General features: G+C 36.1%; 1 protein-coding gene across 1 annotated transcript in view; it reads right to left on the reverse strand.

Moving 5' to 3' along the window:
- Positions 1 to 15491, reverse strand: part of KCNH8 (potassium voltage-gated channel subfamily H member 8) — a 421014-nt gene that overhangs the window by 309734 nt on the left and 95789 nt on the right. The window contains exon 2 of the mRNA XM_074195058.1: positions 8068 to 8301. Coding sequence (XP_074051159.1) covers positions 8068 to 8301 — 234 coding nt within the window. The remainder of the gene's footprint in view (positions 1 to 8067; positions 8302 to 15491) is intronic.

The raw sequence follows: 15491 nt of genomic DNA on the forward strand, positions 1-15491 counted from the left end.
AAAATGAATCTTGGGGGCTATTTGACTTAAATTCCTTTTAGAAATGAAGAAAATGAGAGCCAAGAAGGTTTAATATTACATAAGTGGTAAGTTAAATGTGATTTTTATTTCTATTTGGCACTTATAGAAACTATTCAGATTTTCCTTAAAATTAACATTTTAACCTTAGAATTCATGTGACTTCTCTAATTCCCTATGGTAGTATCCAGGCTTCCCAATTTGCATGGGGAGATGTTTCAGGCACAGTTAGAAATCCTTAGTAAAGGACAGAATCCCTATGGAACAAGACTATTTTTAAAAGAAAATTATCTACTTTAGGATAGCATAATTATTCATGGATTTTAAATATTTATAAAACTGTTTTTCATTGGCTTGATTAATAATGATTATGCTTTTTGAAAATCAATTTTTACAAGAGCTTTCTTCATTGCAAACTTGGAAGATAAATAAAATGGATAAATCTTACCCCATTTTACAGATGAGGCAACTGAGGACCTGAGAAATGAAGTGAAATGCTCAAGATCACATAATTATGGACTGTTAGAGATGGGTTTTGAATTTAGATTTCTTGACCTTCAATTCAATTTTCTTTCTCAACTCAGTTATCTTTCTTTTCTTCTAGGATGTATCAGTGCTTAATATACTAATAAACTGCACTGGAGAATCACCATTTATCTACCAATATTTTGGGAAAAGATGAACATTATTTATCTTGAAAAAAGTTTTATCTTTGTAAAAATTGATGGGATTATACTCCAGAGCATGAACTTCAAAGTGTACCTGAAACCTGGTTTCTGGCTAGGTAGCCAGCTTAGATGCCACCACTGTCAATTACAGAAGTCAGATACTCTGTATGTCGAAAATTTTAATTTTTAGAAGAGACTGACTTTATTATTCATCCCTGATCCACCCCCAAGGCTTTGCATTTTTCCTACATAAGAGCCTCATTTAAAAAATACCCATAGGGCATAACAAAATATTCTAAAAATGATCAGCTGTGTCACATTGATGAGTGTTGCTAATAATAAGTGCCACCAAGAACACCTCAAATATTGACTGATCATTCCCAAGAGAGTAACATTTCTCCCTCTGTTCTCCATCACTGAACAGCTCATTGCAAAAAACAAGAAATACAAGGAATTTCACTTTCTCTTTTCTTTTAGTATTTGTTGCATTTGGGGGGGAGGGAGGCATTTGTTTTGTCTTTGTCCAATCTAGTGATTTTATTACTCTAGGGAATGCCAGTGTGAAAATTCCCTGTTCCACTGCACTCTAAACATTCTTGTTCAGTTGTTTCAATTATACCCAAATGGCATGGTTTTCCATTTCCTTCTTCAGTTCATTTTACAGATAAGGAAACTGAAGATCAGTGACTTGCCCAGGATCATGCAGCTAATAAATGTCTCAGGCCAGTTAGGAACTCAAGAAAATGTATCTTTTCAAACTCTGTTCTAGATATACAGTAAATGTTAGACAACTTCTTGTCTTAATAACTGGGGTAAAAAGAAATTTGTAACTTAAGGAAGGTCACATATTTAGTATATGTCAGGGATTGGTGTTCTTGACTGGCTCTCCACTAGTTGCAAAATGAGTGCTTCATCTTTGTTTTTGTCATGGACCCTTTTTGATAAACTGAACAAGTCTATGGACTTCAGAATATTTTAAATATATAAATAAAATAAATAGGATGAAAGGAAGCCAATTATGTCGAAATAATTACTACTACTACTACTACTACTACTACTCATGGTTGTCTTTCATTCTCAAAGAAGACCATGATATCAGGGAGGTGATGACATGATAAGCACATGAATTGGATTTGAATGAGGAGGTGCTGTGCCAAGTCACCAGCCTCACTTTCTCCTCTAGAGCCAGATAGGAATCAGGACAACTGGAGATGGCTCTGAATGCGAGGCAATCAGAAATAGGTGACTTGCCCAAGGCCATAGAGCTAATAAATGTCTAAAAATGGAATCAAACTCTCATTCTCTTGACTTCAAGGCCAGTGCTCTCTTCACTATCTAGCTGCTATAGATATCTGTATACATATATATGTATATATATATGTATATATATATATACATATATATTTAAAAGTACTAGATCTCAGTTTAAGCATTAACTAATGCCATTATATTATAGCATCATCACAAATTCCTTAACTGCCTTCATTCCATGAGAATGCTTATCTTTGAATTAGTATGTACACTGAAAATCAAACTCTCCCTTCAAATGCATATCATACCATCTGCTAATTTTCAAAGGGAAATACTCTAATTACTGTGTCCCCAAACCGCTAACTAGTTACAAAAGACTTCTGTGGGGTTTTTCCACTTTCTAGATAACATGGTATTTGAAAGGGTGCTAGGTTTGGAGTCAGGGGACCAAGTTTATAGATGATGTCCTGCTGGGAGGGATAACTGCCATGGTTGGTAAGTTCTTGTCCTTTGTTATTGAAGAACAAACTGAGTCAAGATCCCAAAGATCTTTGGACAGCTCTGGGCTGAATCTTTCAAGATACAATTCAGTATGAATCACTTGTACTGTGCTTAAAAATTCACTTTCTTTATATACTTGTATGTGTGTGTGTGTGTGTGTGTGTGTGTGTGTGTGTGTGTGTGTTTCATAGGTTTAGCACTTACTTATAAAGGTTAGGGGAGACACAGAGGGTTAAGAAAAATTATGTGGAGTTTTGTAGATTGTATGATTTTTTTGATATGAAGTTGTAATTCATATGAATAAAGAATGTGACATAGCAGCCAAAAAGATCTAATATGCTATTGGACTGCATTAAGTTTTTGGGAATAGTTTTTGGGAATAGGATAATGATGCTCTCAGATAAATGTCCACATTGGCTGACATTTGAGGTGTTGTGTTTAATTCTGGGAGTCAGAGTAGAGAGAGGCCCCTGATCAGCTGGAGAGTGTCCAGAGGAGAGTAACAATAATAGAGAAGGCCCTTGAGACCTTGACATGTGAGAATCAATTAAAGGAAATGGGAATGTTCAGTCTGGAGAAGAGACTCCTCAAAGAGAACCATGGCAGCTCTATTCAAGTGCAAGAGGGGCTTTCAGTGGAAAAGGTATTAGACTTGTTCTGGCTACACTTAGAAGACAAGACAAGAAAAAAAATACATGAATTTGAAAATATAAGGGAGAGGACAGGAAAAAGCATTCTAATAATTCAATCTGTGTAAAAGAGGAATGATCTGGCTTGAGAAATGATGCATCCCCACCCCTACCCCAACCTCCACATTTTTCAAGCAATTTCTGTCAAGTACAAAATAAGGGGGGTTCCTGCTGTATGTGAGTTAGACTGGTGGTCTCTTACACAACTCTTTAATTGTAGAATTTTGAGTTTGCCTTCTTTATCTCCACACTTTATAAAACCTCTCTTTCCCTTAGCACAGTATCTGGTCTTGTTCTATCCTTTCTAAAGACTGTTTTAGGGCTCCTGCAAGAAACTTTTTCTGATTTTTCCCATTTTTTTTTGCTGAGCCCTCCTTTTCCATAACTACTTTGTATATTATTTGACTTTATTATGTAGAACCATAGATCTCATGGAGGAAAGTACCTCAGGTGCTATCTAGTTCAAATCCTGCATTTTATGGAAGAAAAACCTGAAGACTAGGGAGGTTAAATGGTTTGCCAGAGGTCACCTACAGAGCATTGGAGGTAGGATTTGAATATAGGTCCTTGGATGACTGAGCTGGATCTTTCTTCCCTGATATCTCCTTCTGTCTCAGAAAAATGTAAACTTCTTGAACACAGAGGGTATTTCTTCCATAAGTTCTGGAAGGATGTCTGTCATTTAGTTTGTACTTAATAAAAATTAAATGAATTGAATCGCCATCATACAGTACAAGTCATCATAAATGTAAGCATTTTCACAATATGTGTTAGGAGCTTAATTACAGAAATCCCAAGCTAGCCTTTTTATAAGTCATCATCATCTTTTATATTCCTTTTTGCATTGAGCTAAGATATCCTAGGGTGGATACTCTCTCCAGTAAGACAGATTGCAGCCTCTCTCCTATTTTAGAAATAAAAGCTAGTTGCTATTCAGTTGTATCAGTCATGTCTGAATCTTTGTGATCACATTTGGGGTTTTCTTGACAATGATATTATAATGGTTTAACATTTCCTTCTGCAGCTGATTTTATACATGAGAATACCAAGGCAAAATGGTAGGTGGCTTGCCCAGGATCACATAGTTAGTAAGTGTCTTAGGCTGAATTTGAACATAAGTCTTCCTTACTCTAGGTCCAATATTCTATTCACTGGGTCACTTAGTTGCCCAGATAATAGCTGAATATGAGCCTTTTAAAAGTTAATGAGACTGGTCCTTGGACAGTAGATCAATGAAATCATTCATTGAACCCAGACTCAAAAGATTATTGCCACTATTTTCTGCTTAGATAAATCAGGGTCACCTCCATCTTAAAATGTGTTGTTGGAGGAAGATTTTCATTGGTTAAAGTGACTTTGGTGCTATCACTATTTGGTTGGCAAATTCCATAGTATATCTGAGCTTTTCATAGTTACTTATGGAAGTAACCTATGTTCCCTATGCCAACTTACAGATATCTGTGGGCAGGGGCAGTGGAAAGATAAACTACAATAAACTGATACCTCCCCTCCAAAGAAAGTCTAAATTCAAGAAATTTTGCCCGGTAGTCTTTGTGGTCTTCAGAGGAATATATCTTAAGAGTGAAGAAAGTTTCACTTTTTTTGAATCCAGTTTGTAATAATAAATGTGGAACGAATGAATGAATGAAACAATTTCATTCACAAATAGATGATATTATCCATTCTGTGTTCTGGACAATAAAGACACATATCTTAAGAACTTTCAGAGAACTGAAATCTGCAAACAAAAAGCCTCAAAAGTGAAAGAGTAGTTTCAGACATGATGGTATCTACTCTTTATTCAAGTTAATGAAGACTGACATCTAAAAATAATTGACCAACATGAAGAATTAAAATCTCAAAACATAAAAATTATGTTAATGAATCAGCTAATGAATGAATGACTTCATTCATGGATTGCTGGTGTTATCTATTCTGTATTCAGAACCATAAAAACTCAAATATCAAATATCACAGTGATCCATTAGAGATTTGAAGTATCCAAAAAGAAAATTTCAAAACTACTCAATACTAGTTGGGGCAAAACAGAAAGCACTGGATTCATTATACCCTGAAAGTGAACTGTCCTTGGAAATTTCTCTTCTGAACAAAGAAAAGAGTATTGAAAGAATTTCCCCATAAAGTAACACAGAGAAGACCTTTATTCCTAAAGCTGGGGAGGATTTTTTACCATCATTTCAATATGTCTTAAGTGATTTGAAGTGATCTCATAATTTTAGAATTCTGGAAGTTGAATGACACTATAAGTTATTTTTTTAGATGGGATATCTGGACACCTTGCAGATTATCCTGATTAGTCTGATGATTTGCAAGTTGAATGCAGTACCTATCAAGATCACAGAATTGATATTTGGAAAGGTTCCATTATCTTTTCCCCACAAACCACATCTCATCCTAACTTGCCAATTTCCATCATGGCAACGCCATACTTATAATCATCCAAATTAGCAATATCAGCGTCTTTTTCAATTTAATCTCCCCTATTTCTTCCCCCACCCCTAATTTATTCTGTCAGTTGCCAGGTCTTTTTCATTCTAGGATACCTCTAAATCTATCCGTTTCTTCCTATTAACAGAATATCCCAGTTTGAGCCCCTACCTCTTGCCTAGACTATTGTAACTCAACTCTTCCTCCTCCTAACTCATCTCCTGACTTTCAGGGTCTTCCCTTTCCAAACTACCCCCCACACAGCCACAAAAGTTTTTCCTAAAGCTTTGGTCTGGTCACATTTTCTTTTCAGGAAACTTGTGTGGTTGTTTATGACCTCTAAATTTAAAATACAAATTCCTTCTAAACATATCCCCCTTCAGACAAGCTATACTCCAATAAAGCTTATCTCTTGTTGATTCTCGATCCTGACACATTATCTCCTATCTCTTTGAAAAAGTACACTTGTCTGTCCTACAGGCTTAGAATGCTCTTCCCTCATTAACTATACCTTTTAGAATTGTTATCTGTTTTGTCTGTTCATCTCAGTTGCTGGGTCTTCTGTAAAGCCTTATATGTTTTAATTTGCTTCAGGTGCCACTGCTACTTTCTCCTAAATGACTTTGTATTTATTTATCTGTATACATATTTTCTCTTTTGCTTTTGTATTATCCTTTGTTTTTACATATACAGCCTTTAAGCAGAATGCCTTGCTCTTCAGAACGGTCATAGAATTTGCTTATTGAATTAAATGGAGTTTTTTTTAAATTTTCTATAGCAGGTTGAAATAGTGTCCTCATAGTGGAACAAATTCACTTAATAACAGGTCATTGGAATGGAAGAGAGAAGAAGCAGGAAAATCAACTGAAGGAGTCTCTTTAAAGTTAATGAGGTTGGTCCTTGGACAACAGACTCAACGTCATCAAACCCATACTCAAAAAATGCTTCCATTTTAAGAAGCTTTGCAAGAAGTTATTGTCACTGTCATAAGCTCAGGGTCACCTCCACCTTATAATGATTTACTGGAGCAAGATTTTTTTGAAAGAAACAAATTATTCTTAGAAGTTTTTAGTTCTCAGTATTTACATACAAACTATTTTCATCCCATACCAATAGACTTTCAGTTTGTTAAGATCTAGCAGCCTTGGTCAGATCTACAAATGTTGTATACAGACCTCTGTTATGTTCTTGACATTTTTCCTTGAGTTGTTGGGCAATGACAATAAATCAACTGTTCCTCAACCTGTTCTTAAGCCACACTGGCTTTCAGGGATGTGACCATCTTTCAGGTGAAGGATCAGTCTATTGAGAAGGACTCTGGCAAGAATATTAACAGCAACAAAAGAGAAATATTCCATGATTGTCACAGGAAATCTATTCTTTTTACCTTTATAGAGATGGACAATGGAGGTATCCTTGATATAATCTGGAAAATTTCAGTCACTTTTTGAATGAGCAATAGACCCTTCCACCTTGTAGATCTCAACTGGAATAGGTGCTTTGCCACTTGAAAGGATCCCAATGGCATTTGAAACCTTTTCTTCAGTAGGAACTTCAATTAGGTAAATGATCAATGACTTCTGCATTAATTGATGCTGGTCTGATAAGAATACAATGGAAGTGTTTAGCCCTCTCTCTAAGATTCATTTTGCAGTATTTCCTCATCATTTCATTAAACCAGTCTTGGTGTTTGTGAGTGTTCTGATTTAGATGAGCAAATGAAATGTTGTACACCAGATCTCTGAAAATTGCCCACTCTTTTTCTGCTCCATTGTGGCCAGTTGTGTGTTGGTTCATTTTCCCCTCCAAGTTAGCAACAAACTGTTCCTGCTCAGTGAGTCACTCTAATCTCTTGATCTTAATTCTTCCAGTATTTGTTTTGCTTTGGGGCCACCACTTTGGTTGAATATGTATATTTAGCTTAGAGAAGATGAGTCTGTGATCAGTCCAGCACTCTGCACCACACATTACCTTTGTCACTCTTACATCCTGTCTATTTCTTCTCCTTACAATCTCATACTTTAATAGATACAAATGTTTGCTATGAGAGTGCTTCCAGAAAGTTTTATTATGTTTAGGTAAATGGAAGATAGTGTGATGATAAGGTCATGTGACACCCAAGTATTCAATTGAAGGTGACCATTGCTGGTGCTGTTTCCAACTCCATTTCTCCCAAGGACTCCCTGCCATGTCTGGTAATCTGAGCCTACTATAGCATTAAATCTATAATACATATGTCTATATATGTATATACATGCTCACACATATATGTATATAGAGAGTTATGTTTTCCTCTAAAATTTCCAGGTAGATTATCCTCTACACATTTATTTGCTAAAAATTAGCCTATAGTCTATTTTATTTCATTTCCACTGTATTAGAGGAAACATTATTCAGCTTGAATGGGACTTATAATTATCCAGCTGAATGATGTTGACATTCCCCAATGGTCCCCATTAAATCTGAAGCTGATTTAAAAAAAATACACTCACCGTTCTTCTTGTAGAACATAATTTCTCCTTTGAATTCTGTTTTTTCTTCCAGAGATTTTTCTATCTGGAGTGTCAACTGCTCATTTGTCTCTCCACCAAACAGAAACTTACAACTACAGCTTTTCTGCATGACCTCTGTTCGGGCAAATCCAGCCAACTCACAGAAGCCATCGGAACAGTACACAATGGGGAAACCCTTGGCCACTTGGGCGTTGGCGAGGATGAAATTACTGTCTGTTGAACAACAGAAAGAAAAAACAAGAATTAGAAACTGGTCAAGATCAGTATGGTTACAAGAAAACCTATAGCAAACTGGTACCCAGCAAGCATGTAAACAAACAGCAAAGGAAAATAGAGGTAAGGGACAAAGCCATTTAATGGACCAGGAATTTAAACCTATTTATATCATGGCATTCAATAAACACTTAATATAAGCATTTAGTGTGAAGGACTGCACTAAGCATTGAAAACACAAAGATAATCAAAAAACAAGCATTCCATTCTCAAAGAGCTCACATTCTACTAGGGGAGACATAACATCTAAAACTGTATGTATGAAATATCAGTGGCACAAATGGAAGAGAATCTCAGAGGAAATGATAATAATAGCTGAAATTTACATAGTGTTTTATTAAAGTCTGCAAAGATTTCACATGCATTATCTTCTTTCATCCTTACAAGAAAGCTGGATATTATTATCTTCAATTACGATTGGGAAAGGGGTTGCTTAGAGATGTTCACTTACTAGCCCAAAGTCATATTTCCAGAAAATGTCACCTCTTGGGACTTCTAACTTTATTCAAGATTTAACTCAAGTGCCAATTGCCAAACAAGAAACTTTTTGACGTCCCCCCCGTGGAGTTGGAGCTCAATTTTTCTCTCCCTGTTATAACTCTGTATGGGTTACACATTGACTTATCTACATTCAAGCTCCCCTTACCTCAGTTAATTGGTCACCAAGCATTTGTCAAGTATGGATACTTGCTTAGAGCTAAGGATACAAAGAAAGGCAAAAAACCAATCTTCTCCTTAAAGCATTCATATTTTAATGGAGCAGGTGACTTACAGAAAAACTAGGGACAAGAAAGGTATATATAATAGATTAAAAGTAATTATTGATGCAACTAGGTGACACAGTAGAGAAAGCTCTGGCCCTGAAGTCAAGAGAACCTGAGTTCAAATTTGACCTCAGACACTTAATAATTACCTAACTGTATGACCTTGAGCAAGTCACTTAATCCCATTGCCTTGCAAAAACCAAAAAAAAGGTACTTCTGAAGAGAAGGATCTGGGGAAGAAGAAGAAAGAATAAGCACTGGGGAAAGCCTCCTGTAGAAGGTGGGGTTTATGCTAGGCTTGAAGGAAGGCAAAAATCTAGGAGTTGGTAGTGAAGAAGGAGAACATTTTGAGCTTTCCAAGTAAAATGTGAACTTATAGGTGGAAACATTTCATTTTTGTCTTTGTATCCCCAGTCTAGTGTAGTGTTTGACACATTTGTTGTTGTGGTTGAATCATTTCAATCATGTCTTACTCTTTGTGATCCCATGTGAAGTTTTCTTGACAAAGACACTTGCCATTTCCTTCTACTCATTTTACAAAACTGAGACAAATAGGATTAAAGTGACTTGCCCAGGGTCACACTTCTAGTAACTAAATGATGCAGATTTAAACTCAAGTATGCTGAACTGTAGGACTGGTGCTTTATCCACCTGCCCATCTGACACATAGTACTCATTCGGTTCATCTTTGTTGAATCAAGTTGAGATGTCAGAGACAGAATTTGAACTGATAGCTCCTAACTTCAAGTCCGCTTTATCTACCAAAAGGCACTCTATTTACGCTTTGGCTCTCCTTCAGATCCTATGCATCTTTTACCATCTTTGGTCCTGTGTCAGGTACTACTGGTGATATACATAGAAGATACAGTTCCTGCCTTTAAGGAGATTACAAGATCATTGAAGAAAAAAAGAATAAGATATGCAAATAGAGAGAAATAGTAATAATGTATAATTAAGAAAAAAGTATGGAGAGAGAGAGAGAGAGAGAGAGAGAGAGACAGACAGAAAGACAGAAACAGACAGAGATGGAGACAGAGAGAGACAGCAGAGACAGGGACAGAGACAGAGAGAGAGAGAGAGACAGACAGAGACCACCTTACAGAGATGGACAGTGACAGAGACAGGGACAGAGAGACAAAGACAGACAGACATAAAGACAGAGACAGAAAGACAGAGAGAAGGAAGGAAGGACAGAAGGAGAAAGGAAGGAAGAAAGGAAGAAGGAAGGAAAGGAGGGATGAAGGAAAGAAAGAAGACAAATAAAGAAAAAAGGAAGGAAGAAAGGTATGGAGAGAGAAAGGAAGGAAAGAAGGAAGGAAGGAGTGGTGGGAGGGAGGAAAGAGGGCATGGAGAGAAGGAGGGAGGAAGAAAGAAAGAGAAAGGAAGGAAGGAAGCAAGGAAGAAATAAAGAAAAAGAAAAAAAGGAAAAAATAAGAAGAAAGAAAAAGGAAGGAAGGAAGGAGGGGAGGGAGGAAGAAGGAAAGAGAAAGGGAGGGAGGATGGAAGTAAGGTAGGAAGAGAAAAAAGAAAGAAGGAAGGCAGGAAGGATAGGAAAAATAAAAGAACAAAACAAAACTATAGTTTAGAGAAAGGAGAAATCATTGGATATTCTAGGAGATGAAGACTTCATAGAGGAGATAGTATTGAAAGTGAGCTTTGAAAAGTGCCTAGAGATTAGGTAGGGGGAGAAGATTATGGGAAAATACAGTGTAAGGATTTAGGTGCAAGATTTCACTGCTTCACCTAGAGGATGAAATATATTGTATGTGTGTATGTGTGTGTGTGTGTGTGTGTGTGTGTGTGTGTGTGTGTGTACATGTGCATATACTTGTTTCATTTAAATTGCTGTCACCTTCACCAGTAGCAGGTTGGGAGTGACCTTGACTTGGATATCACAGACCTTGGATATCACTGTCCTGCTGAGACAGTTCTGACCCTTCAGGCACTTTGGAGAAATCTTGACCTATCCTGTTTTTCATTGCACTCCAAAGGAATGGAATAATCTGATTTTGTATTAAATAGTATGTGCCAGTCACTGTGCTAAACATTAAGGATGCAAATATCAACAAGCCAGGCAGCCCTTTCCCTCAAAGAGATTCCACTCGATGTGGGAAGAGAAGTTGGGAAGGGGTAGGGAGACAGGGAGAAAGGTACTGGTCAGGAGATGGCCAGGATGGGAAAGAAACATAAAATTCATGTAGACATTGAAAAGTTGGGAAGGTCATGCCAGGAACAAGAATAACAAAAGCTGAGGGTTGGGAATGACCAGGTGCAGGGGAAGACCAGCTGAATGAACAAAGGAACATTCAACCCAATTGAAGAATCACTGAAAAATTGCTAAGTGTCAGACACTTTGCTAGGTATCAGGATAGGAAAGTACAAATAAAAAATAAAGTCTTTTTCCTCAATGTTCTTACGTATTAGGAGACAACATGTACATGTATTAGCCCAAATAAGGAAGGAACCCCCCCCCAATAACTATGAGGTCAACTCAGAGGAGGAGGAAGAGACAAGAAAAACTTGTTTAGGAGAAGGTATTTAAACTGAACTGGAAATGTAGGTTGGAACAGAGAGAATATCCAGTCTAACAAATGTATTAAACATCTACTCTACGCATTATATTTCATTGGGATATGGCTTCGGTTGCAGGTAACATGAATCAAGGTCATTCAGTGAGTGAAAAGGGGAACCTGGAGGGAGGGAGGAGATTAAAGAGGAGGGGGAGAGATGGAATGGGAGGTAGAAAAAGGAGAGGAAGAGAACAGAAAGTTTGGTCACCCTGGTGGAGATTTCAAAGGCCTCAACATGAAATCAATAAAGAAACTGCCACATTTAAAAAACTCCTACGTGAATTTGGACAGCAGGAATTAATGAGATGCAGATTTTGAGGGATAAAGGTAAAATCCTGCATTTAGGTTCAACAGTATGCTCTAGGAAATCACTTATACAAATATAGTAGTATGGGAGAGACCCAACTTAATAGCAGTTCATAGGGATAAGATTAGAAGTTTTAATTGGGTACACTCTGAGTATGTGGCTATAGTCACTCAAAAATTGAAGCAAATTACAAATGTATTAAAAGAAATGTGATTTCCAGAGGAAAGAGAGTAGCATCAGTCTTTCTCTCCTCTTCAATGATCACATAGCATCAAGAGGAGGTGATATATTTCAGTCCTATCACATAAGTAATGCTTGAAAGATGTTGGACATTTAGCCTAAAGAAGAAAATTCAGAGAGGACATGATATTTGAAGATTTACTCCATGGAATAGTAATTGGCTATTGCTGCATCAGAAGGTAGAACTTTGACCAAAAAAGAGGAATTAAAGACTAAAGATCTAATTTCAAATTGATAGAAGGAATCATTTACTAACAATTAAAACTGAAGAAAATGTGATGGATGGTTTAATAAAGTAATGAGGTCCCCATCCCTAGATATGTGCAAGTAGAAAAATGATGACTATTTGTCATCTATTGTAAAAGAGATTCTTTCATTGGGGCAAGGGAGAGTAGAGAAGATTACATTGGTAGTACTGAAACACAGGGAGCCACCAACTCATACATAAGAGCACTTGTGGTTGTATGGAGACTTATGAAATCACATACCAACAATGGCATATAAATGTCAGCTAAAAGATTTAGGGGTGTTTAGTTTCGAAAAGAAAAAATTCAGAGGGAACATGAGGGTTGTCTTCCAGGAAACTCTAAAATAGGATCACAGCATTACATATTTAGAGCTGGGTGAAGGCATACTCCAGAGACTGTCTAATCTTCCTCCTTCAAAGTTCAGGTGAGGAAACTGAGGCACAGGGAAGTAAAATAACCAGCCTTAAGTCCCAAAGCTGGATTTGAACACAGTTAACTCCAAGGCCAAAACTATCCTCTCTGAAGCAGGATTAATCATGTTCTGTTTGCTCTCAGAAGGTAGAACTAGTTGCAATTAATTTATAGAAATTTTTAGTAGCAAATTATAGAAATTTATTTGTAGAAATAGACCCATTAAGAACTAATTGAGGTGAAATCTTTCTAATAATTATAGTTGTTCTTAAATTGGATGATCTGCCTTGGGACAGAGTGGTATTCCGAACTTGCAGTCTTTCAGTAAAGACTGATGCCTGCTGGCCCAGGGTTTTTTGTTTTAGATATCTGTTATATATTAAAGGGCACTTAAGATGCTTTTTAACTCTTAAAATCCTGTCCTCCTTTAATCATTTTCTTGGTGACTGACCACGTCTAAAGGCCGAGAAGGCAGCTAGTATGATTCTAACATCTACAACTCTAAAATAAAAACTTGGAACTACTTTGCTTCTCCAACCACTATATATTGAATTTTCACCACAGGGAAATTGCTACCTTGGAAATTCAGACCTACCTTCATCTGACTGCAGCTGTCATTCTAACACAAAATACCCTCCTGGTGATTCAGAAAGCCAAGTTATTTCAGTCTCCATTGATGAATGATTGAAACATCTCTGCCCAGCTCTGAACTGGATTTGTACTCATAGAACAGGTCAACAAATCTTTTCTGTTTCCTTATATTATTCTTTTTCATCTCATTTAATATTTTATTTTCCCCCAATTATGAGTAAAATAAATTGAACATTCTTCCTTTTTTTCAGATTTGGAGTTCTATATTCTGTCCCTCCCTTCTCCTAAATATTATTCTTTATAAGCAAACCACAGTGTTCTTTTTAAATTTCAATGTAGCAGCTGTTATTAGAGGTACTCATTATAAAAATAGCACAATTAATCCAAATATTCAGTCCAAGATCCTGAAGCAACTGAGCTGTGAGACCATTGAATGTGTCCCAATGCTTCAGGCTTTTCTCTACCCAAATCATTCCAAGAATATGTATATAATTAAAAGGCTGAGCTAAAATTCTAAGAATTTATGAAATTCATTCACTTTCTTTTTAAAATATTTTATTTATCTCTTTTGTCTTTATATTACAAATGTTTATATATGATTCTAACCTTATGAGAAATCTCTTATAAACTGAAGCAGTTTATTAAAACTAAGAATATAATGACCTCCCTTGAATGTGCATATATTTTGAATTTGTTTTGTATCACATTATTTGAATACAAAAATATAAATTTTTTTTCCTTCACCTTATTGGAAAAAAGAAAAAATATAACAAATACATATAGTCAAGCAAAACAAATTTCCTTAATGTCTCAATACAAGATATATATATATATATATATTGATATCTATATCCATCCATCCATATTTATATCCATATATACACAGTAATATGCATATATATGAACATATATGTGCATCTGTACACAATATAGGTGAACACATATGTATTGGTATGCATATACATGCCTCCATACATGTAAATGCAGTTGTAGATGTGTCGAGACCTACATAAAGTATGTATAGACAAACATACACATATTCACATGCAAATACTCAGATACATTATTTGCATTAATACACATATACATATTTTTACACAAGATATAAAGACATGGGCATTTTTTCCTAGTGTTTCTTCCATTAACAAATATACTTTTTTGAACTCTGAGTTATTCTTGGATCAAAAATCTAATAAAGAAGGGCCCCCAGAGGTCATCTAGTTCAACATTTCCATTTTACAAAAGAGGAAATTGAGTCCCAAAGATATTAAATGACTTAAAAATATAGCTCCAGAACAGAAAAATAAAACTGAGGACATTTAGGAAATTGTTTCGGAAAAAAAGTTAAACTGAGTTCCAGAGAGATGAAATGACGTAAGATCATACTCCAATGATAAAAGGGACTTCAGAAGTCATCTAGTTTAACCTTCTAATTTTCAAAGGAGAAAATTAAGACCCAGAGACATTAATTGACTTGGAAGAATTTCTATGGACAGAAAGCATCAGATGTGAGATTCAAACCCAAGCCCTCTTCTTTCAGCAGTTTTATTTCTACCATACTATTGGTGTTTCATGAAAAGGCAAATAGAAGAGCTTCCTACTGCCATTTCAATCTACCAATTGTCTTTGCTCCATAAGAGCTTTATTTACAGAGGGAATTTCATTGCAGGTAGCCTCTGATAAAGTTCAGGGACTATTGTCTGAATAGCCCCTTATTTTGGAAACAGAGGGGCCTCCTTTTGTACTGATATCTGCTTGGAAACACATGCCTACCTGAACACTGGGGCTCTATTCCTTGGAGAAGAAAAATGACATTTACTTTAGAATGAGGTAAAACAAAGGAAACCCAAATGATGCCAAACTCACAATGGATTCATAGAGATTCTTACATATGCTAAAGGTATTTAACCTTTTAAGGAATCAATTATACATAGGAAATAAGCATCTAAATACTATCCTTAACCTTTCTCAGCTTCCTTCAAGATTATCCTTTTGTATA

This window comes from Macrotis lagotis, chromosome 7 (genome assembly GCF_037893015.1).
Source record: "Macrotis lagotis isolate mMagLag1 chromosome 7, bilby.v1.9.chrom.fasta, whole genome shotgun sequence".
Taxonomy (NCBI): domain Eukaryota; kingdom Metazoa; phylum Chordata; class Mammalia; order Peramelemorphia; family Peramelidae; genus Macrotis; species Macrotis lagotis.